The following is a 22,857-nucleotide window of genomic DNA, read 5'->3' on the forward strand; positions in this document are numbered from 1 at the left end:
ATACATTTTAAGTAACAAGTACAATCGTATAAGGCTCTGACCCGTTAATAGCGATAAGTATGGCTCACGTACAGCAACGCTTATGAAGGAGAAGAAACAGCTTTTACAACTGCAACTGGAGCGGGCTTGATAGAATTACGTTCAAGAGAAAGGCCATATTATCGGTTGATTGTAATTAAATGGCACTTATTCATAAAAAGCCCAGTGTGGACAGTAATTAACGTATGGCAGCGAAAATTGGTTGATATGCTGATACGTTAATGCAGAACCGATTTACGCTGGAAAAAATTTGTTCTAATTTTGACCACCAGTAGTAAATCGTGCGCTGTGCAGCATCTCGTCGACGTCTCCAGTGCTCATATTGAACAAATTGTGTAAGTGACGGTTAATAATAAACTCTACACTATACTTTTCTCACCTCTTTGACTTTTACTGCCAGCGTCCCGTTCGTAATCCATTAGATATGGAAACATTTTGTAAACCTCTTTCTTGCATTCACAGCGCCACAGATATGTGCCTGGTGGCGAAAATTGGTAGCAATTTTTTTGCAGCGTCAATCGATTCCGCATTACCGCATCAGAATATCTACCAAGCTTCGCTGGCACAGAATAATTACAGCCACTGGACTGGACTGGAACCGCGCATAGTGTAGAAGCGCCGAACTACAACAGGAAGTGGGCGTGCTGGTTGGTCCCTTCCAGGCTGTAATACGCAGCCAACTAAATGGCACGCTGGATGCACTGGTGCACTGTTTGTGAAATCGTGCAGGGTACACCTTGTTTAACCTTGGCCGATATGAGTAAATGAATTTGGTGAGCATCTTCGTGAAACATATGCCCACACCATTTGAATGTCGTGATATTTACATCTGTGGGTGCGTGAGCTTGTTTGGCTCCTTGTTTCAGCACGTTTAGGCTAGGACCGTTGAAGATATTTCTTGCTGTCGTTGTGTGACAGTATAAATCTGAGAACAGGAAATTTTGCCGCCTTGTTTGTTGCTGAAAGGTTTTGTGATTTAATTATTTATTTTTATGTTTAAAGACTCTTTCAATTTACTGTCCCTTATATACGCGAAGAAGGGTGTCGAGTTCCTACCCAAGACATTGAGATTGTTGTTGTTATTGAAATTCTAAGTTCTGTGGATCTTTGGAAATCAGTTATTCTGTGTTTAACTGAAGCTTCTTGAAGGCTTTTGCAAAGTTCTTGGATCATAAAAAGCAACTGTTTGTCCTATTTAAGCTGTAAATTGCTATTTTATTTTTTTATTAACCTGTCTCAAGCTCAATTGATTCTTTTTATTGGTATAATTATCACATTGTAGAATTCTTTGCATTATCGGTGTTTCCGGCTGTTTATATTTTGTTAATCATTAGGGCTTAGGAATATCCATTCTCTGGTCCTCACTAAAAATTGCTACTTAATGAGCGCCCCGGTATATTGTAGTACAGCAAATGGATGCTAGAACTTAGACCAACTTCTGAGGGTGGGTAGGGGGGGGGGGGGTGCGACGGGGGTGTAGGCATCTCCAGTCCTGGTGATAGTCGTCGACTTCTTGCTGGTTGTATTATCAGGTCATTGTAAACGACTTGGTTGCTTTTTCAGAACGTACAATTTTTGGCAGTTATTGGCGTGTTAATTTAAACCATTACAGCCGTGGTCTAAGTAAACACACATTTTCTGTCTTCATGTGAATAATTTTTATATGGTCACCGAGTAGTTCCACTCCCAGCTCCGCTCTCCTAACGTTTCTGTTTCCTAATTAATTTCCGGAGTATCGTATGATGAAATTCGACTAAATTCCATTACCATTGAGTTACTTTTGTTGACGATCATCTCGTATTGTTCCAAGACACTATTCATATTGTTCAACATTTTTCCAGATTCTACCACATCTGTGACAAAATTACAGTGTCATCAGCAAATTTTAAATTTTTGTTTCTTCTTCCTGAACTGTAATTCCCTTTGCAAATTGCTTCTTGGCAGGCACGCAGGTTCGTCAACGAAGTACAACACATAGCATTAATACCACAGTTATTATTGATACCAACGTACAGCCAGAACACAGCTGACTTCATAGGCGGAAAGTGGAGCTATTTATACAAACATAGAATATTCCAGAATATACAAATATTAGATATTTCACCGACCATCCAGAAATATCAAATACTAAGTAACAAGCCATTACTGCTTATTTAATTTACAGATTCAATAACACTGGGGACAGGATACAACACTGTCCCACTCTATTCTCAAGCACTGGTCCCATTTCATATCCTTCGACTCTTATAACTGCTGTTTGGTTTTTATGCAAGTTGTGGATGACATTTCGCACGCTGTGTCGTGACCTTGCTACCTTCCAATTTTCATACAGCGTAGTTCGATCAGCATATTTAAAAAGCTTTCTCTAAGTCCACAAACGCTATGAACGTAGGTTTGAATTTCTTCATATTGTCTTCTAACTCGTAGAGTAAGTATTGCCTTGTATGTACCTGCAGTTCTCTAGGACCCAAACTGACATTCCTCAAGGACGGCTTCCATTAATTTTTTCATTCCCCTCTGAAATGTATGCTGTGCATTTCTATACGCACAGTCCTGGTAGAAAAGGGATTCTAATACTCCACGATTAAACAGGTGTCGCTCTTTATCACAGCAGACTGTTGATTTGTCCGTATACCTCTGTGAAGACGATGTGACGACGCTTCGACGAATACGTCTAGTCGTTTACGGGTGTGGAGTTATCGTCTCTGCGATACGGCACCCTGATGTTGTTGTGGTCTTCAGTCCTGAGACTGGTTTGATTCAGCTCTCCATGCTACTCTATCCTGTGCAAGCTTCTTCATCTCCCAGTACTTACTGCAACCTACATCCTTCTGAATCTGCTTAGTGTATTCATCTCTTGGTCTCCCTCTACGATTTTTACCCTCCACGCTGCCCTCCAATGCTAAATTTGTGATCCCTTGATGCCTCAGAACATGTCCTACAAACCGGTCCCCTCTTTTTGTCAAGTTGTGCCAGAAACTCCACTTCTCCCCAATTCTATTCAATACCTCCTCATTAGTTATGTGATCTACCCATCTAATCTCCAGCATTCTTCTGTAGCACCACATTTCGAAAGCCTCTATTCTCTTCTTGTCCAAACTATTTATCGTCCATGTTTCACTTCCATACATGGCTACACTCCATACAAATACTTTCAGAAACGACTTCCTGACATTTAAATCTATACTCGATGTTAACAAATTCCTCTTCTTCAGAAACTCTTTCCTTGCCATTGCCAATCTACATTTTATACCTTCTCTACTTCGACCATCATCAGTTATTTTGCTCCCCAAATAGCAAAACTCCTTTACTACTTCAAGTGACTCATTTCCTAATCTAATTCCCTCAGCATCCCCCGACTTAATTCGACTACATTCCATTATCCTCGTTTTGCTTTTGTTGATGTTCATCTTGTATCCTCCTTTCCAGACACTGTCCATTCCGTTCAACTGCTCTTCCAAGTCCTTTGCTGTCTCTGACAGAATTACAATGTCATCAGCGAACCTCAAAATTTTTATTTCTTCTCCATGGATTTTAATACCTACTCCGAATTTTTCTTTTGTTTCCTTTACTGCTTGCTCAATATACAGATTGAATAACATCGGGGAGAGGCTACAACCCTGTCTCACTCCCTTCCCAACGATTCTTATAACTGCCGTCTGGTTTCTGTATAAATTGTAAATAGCCTTTCGCTCCCTGTATTTTACCCCTGGCACCTTCAGAATTTGAAAGAGAGTATTCCAGTCAACATTGTCAAAAGCTTTCTCTAAGTCTACAAATGCTACAAACGTAGGTTTCCTTTCCTTAATCTTTCTTCTAAGGTAAGTAGTAAGGTCAGTATTGCCTTACGTGTTCCAATATTTCTACGGAATCCAAACTGATCTTCCCCGAGGTCGGCTTCTACCAGTTTTTCCATTCGTCTGTAAAGAATTCGTGTTAGTATTTTGCAGCTGTGACTTATTAAACTGAAAGTTCGGTAATTTTCACATCTGTCAACACCTGCTTTCTTTGGGATTGGAATTATTATATTCTTCTTGAAGTCTGAGGGTATTTCGCCTGTCTCATACATCTTGCTCACCAGATGGTAGAGTTTTGTCAGGACTGGCTCTCCCAAGGCCGTCAATAGTTGTAGCGGAATGTTGTCTACTTCCGGGGCCTTGTTTGGACTCAGGTCTTACAGTGCTCTGTCAAATTCTTCCCGCAGTATCATATCTCCCATTTCATCTTCCTCTACATCCTCTTCCATTTCCATAATATTGTCCTCAAGTACATCGCCCTTGTAGAGACCCTCTATATACCCCTTCCACCTTTCTGCTTTCCCTTCTTTGCTTAGAACTGGATATCCATCTGACCACTTGATATTCATACAAGTGGTTCTCTTTTCTCCAAAGGTCTCTTTAATTTTCCTGTAGGCAGTATCTATCTTACCCCTAGTGAGATAAGCCTCTACATCCTTACATTTTTCCTCTAGCCTTCCCTGCTTAACCATTTTGCACTTCCTGTCGATCTCATTTTTGAGACGTTTGTATTCCTTTTTACCTGCTTCATTTACTGCATTTTTATATTTTCTCCTTTCATCAATTAAATTCAATATTTCTTCTGTTACCTAAGGATTTGTACTAGCTCTCGTCTTTTTACCTGCTTGATCCTCTGCTGCCTTCACTACTTCCTCCCTCAGATCTACCCATTCTTCTTCTACTGTACTTCTTTCCCCCATTCCTGTCAATAGTTCGCTTATGCTCTCCCTGAAACTCTGTACAACCTCTGGTTCTTTCAGTTTATCCAGGTCCCATCTCCTTAAATTCCCACCTTTTTGCAGTTTCTTCAGTTTTAATCTACAGTTCATAACCAATAGATAGTGGTCAGAGTCCACATCTGCTCCTGGAAATGTATTACAATTTAAAACCCGGCTCCTAAATCTCTGTCTTACCATTATATAATCTATCTGATACCTTCTAGTATATCCTGGTTTCTTCCATGTATACAACCTTCTTTCATGATTCTTGAACCAAGTGTTAGCTATGATTAAGTTATGTTCTGTGCAAAATTCTTCCAGACGGCTTCCTCTTTCATTTCTTAGCCCCAGTGCATATTCACCTACTACGTTTCCTACTCTCCCTTTCCCCACTCTCGAATTCCAGTTACCCATGACTATTAAATTTTCGTATTTCTTCACTACCTGAATAATTTCTTTTATCTCATCATACATTTCATCAATTTCTTCATCATCTGCAGAGCTAGTTGGCATATAAACTTGTACTACTGTAGTAGGCGTGGGCTTCGCGTCTATCTTGGCCACAATAATGCGTTCACTACGCTGTTTGTAGTAACTTACCCGCACTCCTATTTTTTTATTCATTATTAAACCTACTCCTGCATTACCCCTATTTGATTTTGTATTTATAACCTTGTATTCACCTGACCAAAAGTCTTGTTCCTCCTGCCACCGAACATCACTAATTCCCACCATATCTAACTTTAACCTATCCATTCCCCTTTTTAAATTTTCTAACCTACCTGCCCGATTAAGGAATCTGACATTCCACGCGCCGATCCGTAGAACGCCAGTTTTCTTTTTCCTGACAATGACGTCCTCTTGAGTAGTCCCCGCCCGGAGATCCGAATGGGGGACTATTTTACCTCCGGAATATTTTACCCAAGAGGACGCCATCATCATTTAACCATACAATAAAGCTGCATGCCCTCGGGAAATATTACGGCCGTAGTTTCCCCTTGCTTTCAGCCGTTCGCAGTACCATCACAGCAAGGCCGTTTTGGTTAATGTTACAAGGCCAGATCAGTCAATCATCCCGACTGTTGCCCCTGCAACTACTGAAAAGGCTGCTGCCCCTCTTCAGGAACCACACGTTGGTCTGGCCTCTCAACAGATACCCCTCTGTTGTGGTTGCAGCTACGATACGGCCCTCTGTATCGCTGAGGCACGCAAGCCTCCCCACCAACGGCATGGGGGAAGACTGCACCCTAGACACAAGAATTATTGTGTAGTGTTCGATGTGCTACTGTCACGTGGATGTTACAATGAAGAACAAATCAGAAGGCAGCGTCGCCAACGAAGTGCAACACTTAGCACTGATATCAGAGTTATTACTGGTACCAACGTATAGGCCGGCCATTGTGGCCGAGCGGTTCTGGGCGCTTCAGTCTGGAACCGCGCGACTGCTACGGTCGCAGGTTCGAATCCTGCCTCGGGTATGGATGTGTGTTACGTCCTTAGGTTAGTTAGGTTTAAGTAGTTCTAAGTTCTAGGCGAGTGATGACCTCAGATGTCGTTTCACGGTGCTCAGAGCCATTTGAACCAATGTATAGCCCGAACAGAGCTGACTTTGTAGGCGGAGAGTGCAGCTATTTATACAAACATGAATATTACAGAATTCACAAATATTAGATGTTTCGAGGACCATCCAGAAATATGAAATACTAAGTAACAAATAACTGCTGGTATCGGGACAGAGCAGGCGCACGCCAGCCAGCGGTGCTGATCACTAAGCCACACTGCATGCAGTGGCACAGCTCTCCCTCCTGGCGAAACAGCGATCCGCTGTTCCAAGTTGTCAGTCGAGCCGACTACAGTTCCCTTGATTTACATCTTGGCAGTCCTCTGTACGGCAGTGCTGATGAATCGTCAGGTTCTGGTCGAGTTGGTACACCCTCTTCACTAATGTAAGCACCAAAGGTGGATCCTCCCATTCAAGATTCACGATCGTCGAGTAGGTTTTCTGTTTCCTTGAACTTCCCATAATTGATCTGCGCCTCTGGACTGTAGTAGGGATTCATACAGAGGACGGGGACGACCTATCTACTTTCTCGTCTTCTTGATGCTCTCAGTCCCCAAATTTATTTATGGCGACTGACAAGCTCCGACCAATACCATACGGTCCAAAGTGGCGCTTTAGTTATTTTTCCGATAGTGCCACTTTCCGCAACAGCGTAAAAACCAATACCAAGTCTCCCGGGCTGTATCACAGATCTACATATATATCTATTCGCCCATACATATGTCCGTAGCTGCCGTTCATCCCTATCATCTATGGCTCGTGGTACACTCCAACTGCCGCGACGCCGGTCTTGGACAGCTCCATTTTGTCAAGCACGTTATACTTATCCACAGCGGTACGCGAAAACTTTACAAACTTAGCCGTTTCGGGAATGCTTGCACCCATGGTCCGAAAGCCAATAATCACGTCCTTTTGGACGTCAGATAAATCGCTTCGTCTCAACATTACGACAACGACTGTGCTGTTTCCCGCGTCCGCCGAAACACTTTATATACCCTCCACTGCTGGTGCTACCACCTTTCGTCTGTGAATGGCGACTGCATGTTAATGTCTAACATAGACAGTGGTCACATTTAAGTGTTTTTATCGTCTAGTTTAAACGTCGGACAGTACAATACATGGAAAACGAGCACTGCTGGCAAAAATACCGCCTTGCCATCCTGATCGGGTCCGATCTGTTATGAAGTTGTTACGGTGGCATAAAGTCCAAGTCAGATATCTAACTGTATAGTGTGGATAACTGTGTTGTTTACTTACGTGGTAAAGTTTTATGTTTGTGTTGTGGTGAAGAAGACGGTAAAATGCAGTACTAGCTTCCACTTACTCCTCTAAATAAGCACAAATGACAGCCTCAGGGTTTCAATGAGAGGACGCTGTGCAGAAGCTCTCAATTTAACATTTAACCCAGATCAGGAAAATTTTACGCCAGTCAACTCATTGCTCCTTTTCATCTTTTCATCACTCATCATTTTGCAAACGTTTCCCCCCCCCCCCAACCCCCTCCCCCCACGCCCCTCCACAACATCGTCAAGTGCACACAGACAGACAGACACACACACACACACACACACACACACACACACACACACGCACACACACGCACACACACCACATACATACTCTTTTTTGACAAAACAGAACAGATGAACCTTTCTTTCGCAATCCCGGTTCGAAGCAGCTACCTCAAGTTTAGTGCCACCACAACCGTTAATAATCTCTACTATGCAAATAGATCATTGGTATGAAGCTTAACTCACAAATTTTCAGTTCTTAAATTTAAAGCTGGCCATGATAAACCCTCAGAAAATAAAGGACACGCTGTGCCTAATTTTTACGAACTTGTCAGAAGGATTTTTCAAAGAATTGCTCACCTCCTCAATGGTGTGATATTCATCTAAGGCAAAGTCCTCTCTCGTAGCTTTTGCTCGCCTCTGGTTGTCTATCAGTCTGAAAAGCGTGAGAAGTAATGTAATAATCAACGATGGTTTGAAATTCAAAGCAATTTGCCAGAGGTAATCAGACCAACTGACTATGATGTCTGCTCTTGTTTCAGACACAGCTTACATTGCCATTTGTGTGCATCAAAATAACATTAAATCAATGTAAAACTTAAGTGTTTACTGTTACACTGTTATTTTCGAGAAAAGCTAGTCTTTCCATGTTCTGGTAAAAAAATTCTTTAAGGATCCACATATAAAATACAAACTATGCCCCTAATCAAACATGCCTGCACATGTTATGCGTATTTTTTCTGCTTTTGCTTGTACTATTTCTATACCGCCTGGCGGTACTTGGCGTGGAATAGTTTGTGTAACGGTGTCACTTGGCACTTTTCCTGTTCCAGTCAGTGAAAGTACACAAGCAGTCCGATTGCTTCTGGGCCCCCGTGTGAATTCTAATCATCTGTATATATCTCAAGAAAATAACCTAAAGCGTTCTGACATTTCTATAAGCAACAGTTTTATGAGAGTATAGTCTCGTGTGCGTTTCCACGTTTTCCGCTAGAATGACATAGTGTGTTCTACTTGGTCACAAAGCTGGTCTTATATTCTCTATCACCATATTTTGTTCATTAGGCAAAACTGCGGAAGTGTGGGCGCCCTCTGAAAGTCAAGCAACCTGACTGCAGAGCGTTACTAAGTACACTCTACGATCTGTTTGGCTTTCACACGTGTCGTAAGATGAAAAAAAAATTTTTTTCTCATAACTGTAGATGATTTTGCTACATTGTACAGTGGTATGGGAGGATACTGCGCTTGGAAGAATTTCAGAGGTTTGACAGAGATGTCACTGGTTTTCCAGGTATATCTGATGATGGAATTAGTAGTCTGAATCGAGGCTATGTCTCCTATAAGTAACCTATATACACCTTTACATACATAAGACAGGATGTATGTACGTAGGTCCAGCATCGTCTCCTAAATCAATGGAACTATTTCATCCTGGTTTGGTATATATAATGCTTGCTATATGAGAATCAGCACTGTGGGGTTTAGAGCCTCGTAGGTCCCGTAGGAGTAAAGATAGAGTTGTGCAGATAGTATTAGCATGCCTCTCAGGGCTTCATGTGTTTAGACAGAGAGAGTGTGTAAGAGGAGGAGATGGATATAGAGAGGGAGGTGAACAGGTGGACAGAGAGAGGAGGAAGAAGGAGTTGGACAGAGGGAAGGAGAGGAAGAAGCAGACAGAGGGGGTGGAGGGGAGAGGTGGATAGATAGAGAGTGAGAATGTGGAGACGAACAAGGAGAGCGAGAGAGGAGGAGGTGACAGACAAAGATAGTAGGGAGGAGGAGATGGATAGAAAGGGTTGAGGATGAAATGGTCATAAAGAGGGGTAGGATGAGATGGACAGAGGTAGGGGACATGGATACAGAGAAAAGAAGAGGACGTAGACAGAGAGAAGGAGTAGGGGAGACAGAGAGCTGTCGACATAGCGTAAGGGAAGTGCAGGCAGTTGGGTAAGCTTTCAATTACAATGCGCTATTGACTAGAAAATCATGAAGATATCCGTTGACATAACACCAGCTGCACTCAGGCGTTTCCATAGAAACATCAACAGAATACCAGCTGCACAGTAGCGTTTCCATAGAAATGTTTACTAGTTCGGCTCACCTGATGTCTTCAGGCAAGCTCGTGAGGCAGTAGCGCCATGCACACTGCATCCATCCTTATTCATCTTACATCAACGCTACAACAGGATTACGCCTAAGGTAATGACAAAACAGACAAATTTCACTTATTGGGTTTCAACGCAGTATTCCTGTACCAACACAAATGTCTTTCATTCATTACAGCTGTTCAAGTTCCACATGTAACTGTATTTACAGGAACAAGTGACAACATACACCAACAATTATTCTTCGACACAGTTCCAACAACATTGAGGTCTTGGCACTGAGACGTGCACAAATTTAGCTCACGTAACTGGTTGAAGCAGGGGTAGAAGTGGCTACACACAGGCTCCTACTTTCTGGCTGCATATCACGCCAACGCGACTATTACAGAGACATTTCACACTGTTGCATTAGCAGTTACAGTCTGAAGTAAATAACAACTCCACATCTCCTGCACAGAGAGATTAGGGGAGGAAGAGCTGGACATACAGATGGGGGAGGAGGAGATGTGTGCGATATATACGTCAATGTCACAAGGCCAAACCCGCGGGGAAAAAAATTATCATCAATAAATTTCAGCATCACGAAGTCCTCATTCTTTGTTAATAAATTTTTATTGATTAATTTTTTATTTATCAGATAGCAGTGATAAAGTTACCACTCAAGCCTTTAGTATAGAAGTAAAAGAAATGCAACCATTAACTTTTATGATGACGGAAAACGAGGGAATCCAGACATGATGCAATCGAGTTCTGTTTACTCCGTACAGTGATGATAGTAGTAATGATTCCTGGTAACTATATGGAAAATTAATTTGGGCCAGGCAGGTGTCTTAGGCGATGTTACATGAAAAAGATGACGGATGTACCTGGTCATAAGAATTAATAGGGCTGATGTCGGGATTAGAGGGTTATAGGATTTGAGAGAGGATGACGTGGAGTGTTTATTCAGAATGATGCAGGTGAGGTGGGGTAGCTACATTTAGCAGGATGGGTAGATTCCACGGATTTTATGACGGCCTGGAATAGGGAGACAGAATCGTCCTGGAAGTGTATTTGGAGTGTTTCGAGATGGAAAGAAGGTTGGATGTGCTTACATAGGCGTGGCAGAAGGTCTCGGTTCTCAAGACTGGGCATTACAATGGGGTGTTAGGACTCATGTTAACTGCGGACGTAGGACTGGCGAAGGTGTAGGTGGATATGATGAAACTTTATAAGCTGCCATAGCATACAAATCGGAGAACGTATTTGGCTGCAGGAAGCAAAGACGAGTGTTTGTTTTTCAGGAATTTGGACGGATTCCTAAAAATGGGAGGAGCGGAACACAAATTCAATCCCTTTTATTCTCTATTTTCGTTCCGAAATTACAGCTACGGGCACGCAGCATTCATGCTACCCTCTTCAGTCGTTGATTAATACAATTAAAAAACTAAATAATACACGATGATGTGGGATTGCTAAGTTGACATGCTGTGAGAATACTGGTGCTGTGGTGCCTTGGTAACATTTTCAAGGTGTGGAATTTAGATGCGGATGAGATTGGAGTGAAAATGATTGGAGAACGAACGTGGGATAAGTACTGATGAAGGACTAGAGATGGGATGTAAACAGGAATCAACAGACGCAGGGAAACAGCAGGTTCGAGAATTCACTGGAAAAAGGAGCAGCCAGGTTAGGTTACAATTGATAAAATGAACAGTTCTCAGAAATTATCCTGAGAAAGGACACAATTTCAAAGTACACGAGCCACAATATAAACTGAAAGTTTATAGCATACGAAACGCACCGATAATTTCGAAGTCCAAACCGCTTTTTCACCGCAATAGCAGCGAAACCGAAAAGTAAAGAGGTTCGCTGCTAGTGCTAAAAGCGAGCTTCTTTATTTTTCGACTTTGTCGACGTTACGGTGAAAAAACGATTTGGACTTTGAAAGTATCGGTGCTTACCATATAATGTAAACTTGCAGTTTTTATTGTGGCTCGAGTACTCCATTTCATCTTCAATACAGTCAAGTTTCTACCAGTGAACTTTTGAGACACATTTAGTGCTTTCAATATGTAAATGTAAACTGATTGCTTCTTTGACCAGAAATGTATGTCAGTAGACACAAGTTCCGCAAACATGCAGTCACTACTCAGATGGTGGAAGCTGAAATCAAAATACTGTGTATCGACTGTAACTAAGCTCATAAACGTTTAACTGTTTATATTGTAGAGCATTACCTGCATACTCATGTGTGCACCCTGTGTGAAAATTTTAGTGTAAGATTTCCTCACTCACCATATTCATCGAACTGAGAAATGCTCCCATCAGTGAAAACTTTCCAGCTTTTCTATTTGTTTCAGCATAATTCTCTTAGAAGCCACATCTAAGTTTTAAAGTGCTCCCTAAATACTGAACATGTGCAGTAATATTTAATCATATTGTTCCTCTGCGATGTCATCATGACGTTTCACCATCATCTCTCAAAATAATGCCATGTGTTAAGATGAGAAATAATCCACACGTGAATAACTTCGTTCAGCATTGTAATTCTTCCCCGCAGCCTCCCTGAGTTGTCGCGTGGACGATAGGAGTTCTATTTATTACTAGCTAGTATGCATTTACTTCAGTCTTATTAGTCCACATCCTCTTCCTTCCTCTCCCTTTCCATCTCCGCTGCCTGCTGTCCTTCCATCTGCTTCTCCCCCTTATTTATGTCCACCTCCTCCACCACCACTCTCTGTTCAGCTCTTCCTGTGCCACCGTCTATCCATCTGATACTCCCCCCCCCCTCTCTGCCCACCTTCTCCTCCTCCCCTCTCTGTCAACCTCCATTTGTCCCTCCTCTCTGTTCACCTTGTCAACCCCAATCTCTGCCCATCTCCCCCTGCCCCTCTGTTTATCTATCAACTGCTATTCTCTATCTCTGCCCATCTGCTCCTCCCCTCTCTAGATCCATCTCTTTCGCTTTCCTTTCTATGTCCACCTCCTTTCCCCCTCTCTCTCCAGCCACCTCACCCGCTTTCCTTTCTCTGTCCATCCCCTCCTCTCCCTCTGTCTGTCTGTCTCCCCTTTCTCCCATATTTCCTGAACTATGAATCGTACAATGATATACTGAAGAGCCAAAGAAACTGGTATACCTGGCTAATACTGCGTACGTGCTCCGCGAGCACACAGAAGTGCCGCAGCACGACATGGCATGGGCACGACTAATCTCAATTAGTTCTGGAGGAAATTCACACCATAAATCCTGCAGGGCTTTCCATAAATCCTTAAGAGTACGAGGGGGTTGAGACCTCATCTGAACAGCACGTTGTAAGGCATCCCAGATATGCGCCACAATGTTCATTTCTGGGGAGTTGAGTCAGCAGCGGAAGTGTTTAAACTCAGAAGAGTGTTCGTGAAGCCACTCTGTAGCAATTTTGGACTTATGGAGTATGGCATTGTCCTGCTGCAATTGCCTAAGTCCCTCGGAATGCACAATAGACATGAATGGATGCAGCTGATCAGACAGGATGCTTATGTACGTGTCACCTGTCAGAATCATATCTAGACGTATCAGGGGCGAGATATCACTCCAGCTGCACACGCCCCACACGATTAAAGTACCTCCACCAGTTTCAACAGTCCTCTGCTGACATGCAGGGGCCATGGATTCATGAAGTTGTCTCCACACTCGTACACGTCCATCCGTTCGATACAGTTTGAAACGAGACTCGTCCGACCAGGCAACATGTTTCCAGTCATCAACAGTCCAATGTCGGTGATGATGGGCCCAGGCGAGACGTAAAGCATTGCGTTGTGTAATCATGAAGGGTGCACGAGTGGTGCTTCGGCTCAGAAAGCCCATATTTCTTTGAATGGTTCGCATACTGACACTGATGGCCCAACATTGAAATCTGCTTTAATTTTCGGAAGGGTTTCATTTCTGCCACGTTGAACGATTCTCTTCAGTCGGCATTGGTCCCGTTCTTGCAGGATATTTTCCGCCCGCAGCGGTGATGGAGATTTGATGTTTTACAGGATTACTGATATTCAAAGTACACTCGTGAAATGGTCGTACGGGAAAATCCCCACTTCATCGCCACCTCAAAGATTCTGTGTCCTATCTCTCGTGCGCCGATTATAGCACCACATTCAAACTCACTTGAATCTTGGTAACCTGCCATTGTAGCAGCAGTAACCGGATCTAATAACTGCCACAGACATCTGTTGTCTTGTATGGGCGTTACCGACCGCAGCGCCGTATTATGCTTGTTTACATTCCTCTGTATTTGACCACGCATGTCTATACCAGTTTCTTTGGCCCTTCGGTGTATAATTCAGCAGGTATATTGAGCACCAAATTGGGATACTGTTTGCAAGATTTCTTGCGAATTGAGTTAGTAGCAAAGAAGCTGTAAATGTAAACGTCATGAAGTCGTACGTGATGCTGCAGTTTTCCTGCATAACTAGCGAAAACGTAGTAAGCGATCATCTTTCTTTTCATTATTTTGTGGATATTTTCAGAAGGAAAAGTTTCATGTAAATGTTTGAAATCATGTGTAGAGTTTGTTACAAGTCACTAGGTGCTCTCGTTTTCAAGTACTGGTTGAATAAAATATGGATATTCGTGCACCGTGGAAAACCCTTCTTTCTCACCCCTACCCCTTTGATACGCAGTAGGTTCTTACCACAACAGTGACTATTTCCTGAAACTAAGTGGTGTGATTACCAAATTTGGTTGAAGTAGTTCCAGTGGTCTCAGAGGTCATGTGGAAATATACACATTTTTATAATATTTATGAATTTTTTTTTTTTTTTTGGTGATCCGATTTTCATTAAATATAACCTATACGGTGCTCCTAGATTCACTGAAATTAGAAGTGAAAACTCCATAAAAATCCGTCTAGTAGTATTTGAGATTAGTGTGTTAAGACAGACAGAAAAGAAAGCTGGAAGCATGTTATTTTAAATTGTGGACAACCGCAGCTAAATTTCCACACTTTGAATGAAATTATCCGCACTGGTTGCAGAATACCTTTTATTAAATGCCACGACCGGTTTCGCGTCAATTGAAGACGCATCCTCAGCTGATCTGTACAAATAATAAGAAAACGTCTTTTACAAACAATCCTTAACAATGACAATGGTGGAAAGAAGAGAGGGACACCGTAAGATTGTATTATAGAGCTGTGCTTGAAGCGTAGTCACAAAGTTTCCTTTCAACAACTCATCGCCGAAAGGAAATTGTCTTAGAACCACTCCCCATCATTTAAATCAAGTTATAAACAAATAACTCGCTGAAGAGGTAGTTCATACTTAATATGAAGGGGAAACCTTTAAAAATAAAATCTGGATAAAAACTGAAGAGGCCAAACGAAGTTGTAGATAATAATGTACATAGACAATTTCAAAGAATAAACCCAGTAAACGAGAATTGCCGTCTGAGTTATTGGCCGTTTTTGCGAACGACACGTTCGGGCTGTCGTCTGCGTTGCACTTTTTATCCGTCGTAGCAATACGGCGGAGGTCATTTAACTTTTAGTTCTGGACCTCCGTTTCTCTATGGTGTATTTTATAGACCTTCCTCCACGTCCCTGTTTTACCTGTTTGATCTTCCGTCGATTGAAATTGACATTTAGTTGTTTTTAACTCCTCTCTTTGTCTTCGTGTTTCACAGTTTTGACATGGGAGCCAATGCCCCTAGTGTTTCTTCTCGTCTTAAAACAAAAGAAACAAAAAAAAAAACCGCAACACAAGCAGGAAAGTGGTTGAGCGGCATCAGGCAAGGCACTACTGACCGCTCTGGAATCGGGAAAACGTTTATAGGTGGTGTCAGAGGCGACAGGAACAACACCGACACTACAGCTGGCGTGATGGAGGGGTGGGGGGAGAAACATGTGCTGAAATACTTAAAATAAGCAAAAAAAGAAAAAAGACTTGCCCTACTTATAAAAATACTGAAAGTGGAAAATGTGCAGCATATTAATAATCCATGAGTCATAAAGTAAATTTCCTCTTTGACGAATATAGTTTATAAAAATACTGAAAGTGGATAGCTAAAATTGACAATATTAATAAAGCCCGAGTGTTAGTGCTAATGCCCTCTTTGACAGCTACAGTGCCACGTTAGCGGACAAACGCAAAGGATAATGTGGGAAGCTAAAAGCTTGTGGTAATAAAATAGTGGGCTATAAGAGTGCTGTATAGACAGCACAAAAAACTTTCACTAACATGCAGTATAACAAGCAATGTCTAACACAGAAAATTATTCCAAATTATGTCAAGTTTTTGTTTCGCAAAAATAGTTGTGATACAAGAAATGGTATGTGGAATATTACGCTGTTTTGCTTTCGAAATGAAATACGTTCTCTATAGTCCAAAAAAATATAGTGTAAATAAGTACCCATATCTAGCTCATTTGCATTTATCTTTGGTATTGAATGGACAGCAGTTTCAGGGAATTGAAGAGCAGTTTGGTGTGTATCTGGACATTATTTGACCAAAAACCAGGATAAAAAATTAAATAAACTTCGTGACCTGAAACGGTGTAGTTTTTGTAATTCAGTAACAAACTGTGATTTTATGTTTTTTTCCCAAAAACGTGTAATTTAACGACTATCGCCTTCGATAAGAAAGGGAAATAGTTATTTTATAAGAGCTTATCATACAATACCTCATAGAAATTATAGCAACAATAGTTCGGACAGTTAATCTCCCTTACTCTTCCAGTTTTGGACGGAAAATTATTGACGGTGGCCCAGCGCAATGAACTGGCTATAGGAGTAAATAAGATAGGTGAGAATAACTCTAGTACTTCATGTATTCCTAGAGACCCATCTTCTATAAGATCTACAGAGAACACTACCACAAACAGAATTCATAAAAAAACTTCAGGATAAAAATAAGCTTGTAATACAGGTGGAAAAATCCAAACCAGCCGTGGTTATATCTGAAGAGCAATAAATCACTAAAGTGCAACATTCCACTGAGGCGAATCACATTGAAAAAAGTAGGTATAATCCAACTGCTAAATATGTAGCACGTACTAAAAAACGATAAAGAACAGTATATCATCTCTTAGTCCCTATCTATTATTCCGGTGATCCACTGTGCCCCTAGACTTCGAAGTGTTGTACAGTTGCATAAAGAAGGTATGCTGATTGAACAATTGTTAACTCCAGGAGTAGACCCGGTTTTCATCAGGAGAATTTATTGGCAGAATATTTGAATAGGAATTTTAAAATCCAGTGAATTTCAATATTTCGAATAAAGAGGAGCTGTTTAGTGAATTTTATGACTAGTTAGCCCTAGAGGGCACATCTCTAGTTTCCTTTGCCATATATAATACGTATTCAAGCATACCTGCAGACCAACCTCATCACATAATCAGCGAAAATCTCAGGGGGCATAGCGGAAGATCTTTTGACGAAAGTGGCGAAGTTTCTCATTTACTGAAAATGATTTTAGGTCCGAAAAACTGGGTTTGACAGTGGCCTCACCTGTGTCTTACTGCCTTGCCAAATTTTTTATGATTTTTTTAGAACACAATATTATGTCGAACTAAAGCAAATTTCCTAGTCAGGATCCAATTCACTATGAAACAAAGCAATTATGAGACCCTCGCATTTTCTCATATATATATATATATATATATATATATATATATATATATATATATATATGCCAAAACCGATGGCTGTTCGATTAGTTACGATATTTTTAGGAAGCTGATCGCCTCTGACATCGTTATACACAAAATATCTAACCACACATTACAATTCAAAAAGGTTGCATTCAGGCCTCTACTCCACAGACTACACAGTGTCCCAGTGTCCCGTGAAGCCACCGACAACCGAAAGAACAGGCAGGTACTACATTTCGAAAGCAAAGGCAATACCCTTAATATTTTAGAAGAAGTCGAGATTTAGCGTGCTTGAAAAGCATTCCCTGAATCGCAGACAAATCAGTGAGACAGGGGCCTTTTAGCAAATTTTGACTGCCTAAATAGACAGGCATCTCTCCTAAGGCCCACTATTTTATTACCACAATCGTTTAGCTTCCCTGATTAGGCTTTGCCTTCGTTCACTAATATGGCGTTGTACTTGTGAAAGAAGGAATTTGTACCACCACTCGTGCTTTATTAATATTTTACATTTTAACTACCCACATTCAATATCTTTATAAATTGTACTTGCCAAAGAGGAGATTTACAGTATCATTCAGGTTTTATAAATATTTTGCATTTTAATTGTCCACTTTTTATATTTTTTATTAATAGGACTTGGTATTTTTACGTATTTTTAAGTAGTTTAGCCCATATACAGATTACCCCCCCCCCTTTCATTTGCGGCCTCTATAGCGTCGCTTTTGTTCCTGTCGCCTCCGACGCCAGCTGTAAACATCCTCCCCATTGCTTGGCGGTCAGTTCTGCCTTGTCTGCTGCCGTGCAACCCCCTTCGTGCTTGTGACGCGGTAAGGCTCGTCTCGATTACTGGGCTCAGGCTTTGACGTTATCTTAATGCTTTACTAGTTTACAGCTTGACTTGGCCCTTTGAGATTTCATCGAAATATAATTTTTATAGGTTCCGCTACCCCTCCTTTTTAAATAAGGACTACTGCTTTTGGGATGCTGTTTCTTTACAACATGACACGAATGATGGGGAGTGGCTCCAAGGTAATTATCTTTCCGCCATGACTAAGTAGAAAGAATCTGTTGGCAACTCTTGGAGGACAGCTCAATAATATTCCATTTCAGTACACTTTTTTTTCTATAGACCATGGTTAAGAATTCTTTGAAAAAAAAATTTTTCCTTATTATTTGAACAGATCACTAGATGATGCGTCTTCAGTTGACGTCAAACTGGTCGTGACTTTTAACAAAATGCGTCCTACAGCCAATACGGACCATTTCATTCAAAAAGGAAGTTTCAAGAAACATGGTTCAAATGGCTCTGAGCACTATGGGACTTAACATCTATGGTCATCAGTCCCCTAGAACTTAGAACTACTTAAACCTAACTAACCTAAGGACAGCACACAACACCCAGTCACCACGAGGCAGAGAAAATCCAGGACCCCACCGGGAATCGAACCCGGGAACCCGAGCACGGGAAGCGAGAACGCTACCGCATGACCACGAGCTGCGGACACCGAAGTTTCAGTGAAATTTTAAATCATGTTATCTTTTTTCCCCGTGATCTGATTCTGGCGATGTAAATCCTGTACGGTGCCACAAATTACGCTAAAACCCCTTGAATATTCGTTTTGTAGTTTCGGAGATCAGCGTGTAGAAAGCCAAACAGAAAAGGAAGTCGTTTCTACAGATTTATTATTACTGTACGTATAAAGAATTTTACCTACTGAGAGTTGTAAATGGCTCGTTTTACATTGAAACTTACTCCTGTACGTTGTAAATGAGGACGGACTCCTCGATAGAATTCGCTTGAAGCCATGTCATGAAGCTGTTTTGCATCTTTGGCGCCACCATGACATCCGCTGCCACGTTGACGGCTCTGGCATCTTTCCAGAAGCGAATCTGCGAAAGAATGGAAAGTTGTTTGTCAGTATGATGTCTTAGTTTTTAAGGCGGAAGTTATCGTTAACGCAGAAGGGAACCAAATAATCATACACATAAATTAATTGCTATATTAAACATACATTATACTGTAAGTGAGATAAAACCGTTATCGTAGACAATAACTAACTGAAAGATTCCCTGCAGTGTTGTGCACAAAGGCAAATAACAGTTTTGTGCTAACATTGCAATGTACGAAAATTTCGCTCACGTTAAACATCTTCATCACATCATTTACGAATATTTCCGATGTTAATGTGCTCCATAAATTTATTTATCTCATGTGTTATTTTAGTGAATTAGCCAGAGATACACACAAACACACATACACGCACGCTTGCATGTATGCATGCATGCAACCACATTCGCCAGATAATGAGTTATCCATATACAGTGACTGTGTATTTAACTGTGTGATGTAAGAGAAATGTATTTATTGTAATTTGTACACAAATCTACTAGACTCACGTCTAGACAAATAATCCTTCGAATGCTGTAGCCATATTTGTGTGAAGTCAATAGCGACCTGTGAGTCACTTGATGTACTGCAAAAACCTGTAGATTAAGGAATTTTCCTTTTTCTGTTTCGTTAGAGAGTGCATGAAGTACTCACACCAGTGTATTAACGAAAATAGTAAATAGTGTGAATTAAAATGTTGTGGTGAGACTAGGAACTCAGTGGAAATAATGTGTAAAAACGATAGTGATATACATCTTCATAACGGATTGCAATTTTTTGAAATATTGTGTGTATCTGTTGATGTACACTGATGTAAACAGAATGTGACATTGTGATCTTCCATTAATGATACTGGAAGGAGTTGATAAGGCGCAGTCATGCTCTTAGGATACTGTGATTCCTCCAAAGGAATACATAAAATATGCTTGAACACTATTGTAATATAAACGAAATGCTGTAATGTCTTTCGTCACAGCAAGTTATTAAAAGCAACTAGATTGAGTAGAGCACTTAGAGGAGAGGGCCTTTCTTAGGCCTTTATCCCTGAATGCAATTAGATGTTAGCTGTTACCCCCACCCCACCTGCCGTCTGTTGCCCCCCCCCCTCCACCACATTATCACCCCTCCCCTCCCCACCACATTATCACCAAGTTTAGCACTTAACTAAGCTGTAGTATGAAAGACTTTCATTGGAACACTTTTATTTTTAAAATGATGAAACGTGTGAAAGGTGAATGATACATAGCGCGCGCGTGTGTGTGTGTGTGTGTGTATGTATGTGTGTGTGTGTGTGTGTGTGTGTTTTAGAAAGAATGATGAAGTAGGTTATGATGCATCGCAAGTGCCACCACCCACAACTCCTTCTCAGACAAGGAAACTCTACCCACAGTGAGGATAGACACTAGGTACAAAACATACTTCCCGTGAATTACTCCTCACCATTGCGGCACTTGCGTGACTTCCGTAGTTACTGCTGTGTCGTTCTGTCAGTTAATTTATATATCTGTTTCGAAGCAAGTAACGAAGCAATTTCTGAATGACTGGAGGTACTATCTGCAACTTGAAGATGTTTGTTACGTGTGTGTCTCACTTTTATCAGCAATGTACGGGAGAAAGCAGAACATATTTGTGTATTGGGTGGACTATGTGAGGAATCTGTAACCTCTACCGGATTAATGCCCCTAACTGAGAAAAAGTAATTATTGATAATTTATATAAACAATGTTATCCCACCGAAAATTTCATTTCACCCCTCAGGGGTCGATTAGCCCCAGGTTGAGAACTACTAACTTAGACCCAGTGTTTGCGACCTTTTTTTTTATTTTGGATACTTTGTTATCAGGATTGAGTTAGTGGCTTTTTAAATTCGTGTAGTTTGTCACGTGACAGTGCCACAGGAGTGGTCTGGTACTCATGTGTGGATCACCGCTCGATACACGAGGGGGGAGGGAGCACTGGGTTGTAGGCTCACAGGTTTTACTGTCTCTCTCCCTCTCCCGCTCCCCCCTCTCTCAAGCAGAACTAGCTGTAACCATCATTTATAACAAAAGCAAATGCCTACGTTTTTAATAACGAAAATAATAATAAATAAAATTATTTTAATGCACTGTTGTCCAAAATTAAAGGAACAAACGGAAATTTTGTAGGCTGCCTTTATTTTGCCACGAAACAGTATCAACATGTGATACTAAAGTAGAAACTGTGTAAATAACTCAGAAAGTAAGCTGCAACGTGCATAGCGGTAGATAAAAATGTTCTTAGTTTCTCCATCTTACCGACTTTGCACACACATTCCGGCAACTGACTGCTGTGCTCAGTATGGGGTGTGACCACCTGTGGCACCAATACAGGCCTGACAACGACGGGACATGCTGTGGATGATGTCATGAATCTCACAGTGAGGCAATAATGACCATTCTTCCTGCCGAGCCGTTCGCAAGTCTTGGAGAGTGGTTGGTGGATGCTGACGTGATGCAATTCGTCTCTACAGTGCATTCCAGATATGCTCTGTGGGATTCAAATATATATATATATATATATATATATATATATATATATATATATATATATATATATGCAAGGTTTTACAAAAACCGGCAAAACTTTCAGGAAACATTCCTCACACGCAAAGAAAGAAAATATACTATGTGGACATGTGTCCGGAAACGCTTACTTTCCATGTTAGAGCTCATTTTAACACTTCTCTTCAAATCACATTAATTATGGAATGGAGACACACGACAACAGAACGTACTAGCGTGACTTCAAATACTTCGTTACAGGAAATGTTCAAAATGTCCTCCGTTAGCGAGGATACATGCATCCACCCTCCGTCGCATGGAATCCCTGATGCGCTGATGCAACCCTGGAGAATGGCGGATTGTATCACAGCCGTCCACAATACGAGCACGAAGGGTCTCTACATTTGGTACCAGGGTTGCGTAGACAAGAGCTTTCAAATGCCCCCATAAATGAAAGTCAAGAGGGTTGAGGTCAGGAGAGCGTGGAGGCCGTGGAATTGGTCCGCCTCTACCAATCCATCGGTCACCGAATTTGTTGTTGAGAAGCGTACGAACACTTCGACTGAAATGTGCAGGAGCTCCATCGTGCATGAACCACATGTCGTGTCGTACTTGTAAAGGCACATGTTCTAGCAGCACAGGTAGAGTATGCCGTATGAAATCATGATTACGTGCTCCATTGAGCGTAGGTGGAAGAACATACTGACGAAACTAAAATTAGCTCTAATATGGAAATTAAGCGTTTCCAGACACATGTCCACATAACATCTTTTATTTATTTGTGTGTAAGGAATGTTTCCTGAAAGTTTGGCCTTACCTTTTTGTAGCACCCTGTATATCAGTTCATGATATACAGTATTAGAAATTTACTCTTTCTCATGGACACA

General features: G+C 41.3%; 1 protein-coding gene across 1 annotated transcript in view; it reads right to left on the reverse strand.

Moving 5' to 3' along the window:
• The window catches only part of LOC126176730 (zinc carboxypeptidase-like), a 94,573-nt gene that overhangs the window by 55,931 nt on the left and 15,785 nt on the right, over positions 1–22,857 (reverse strand). Inside the window, exons 2-3 of the mRNA XM_049923898.1 lie at positions 19,314–19,450; positions 8,207–8,282 (exon numbers count right to left, since the gene is read on the reverse strand). Coding sequence (XP_049779855.1) covers positions 8,207–8,282; positions 19,314–19,450 — 213 coding nt within the window. The remainder of the gene's footprint in view (positions 1–8,206; positions 8,283–19,313; positions 19,451–22,857) is intronic.

Source organism: Schistocerca cancellata, chromosome 3 (assembly GCF_023864275.1).
Source record: "Schistocerca cancellata isolate TAMUIC-IGC-003103 chromosome 3, iqSchCanc2.1, whole genome shotgun sequence".
Lineage (NCBI taxonomy): Eukaryota > Metazoa > Arthropoda > Insecta > Orthoptera > Acrididae > Schistocerca > Schistocerca cancellata.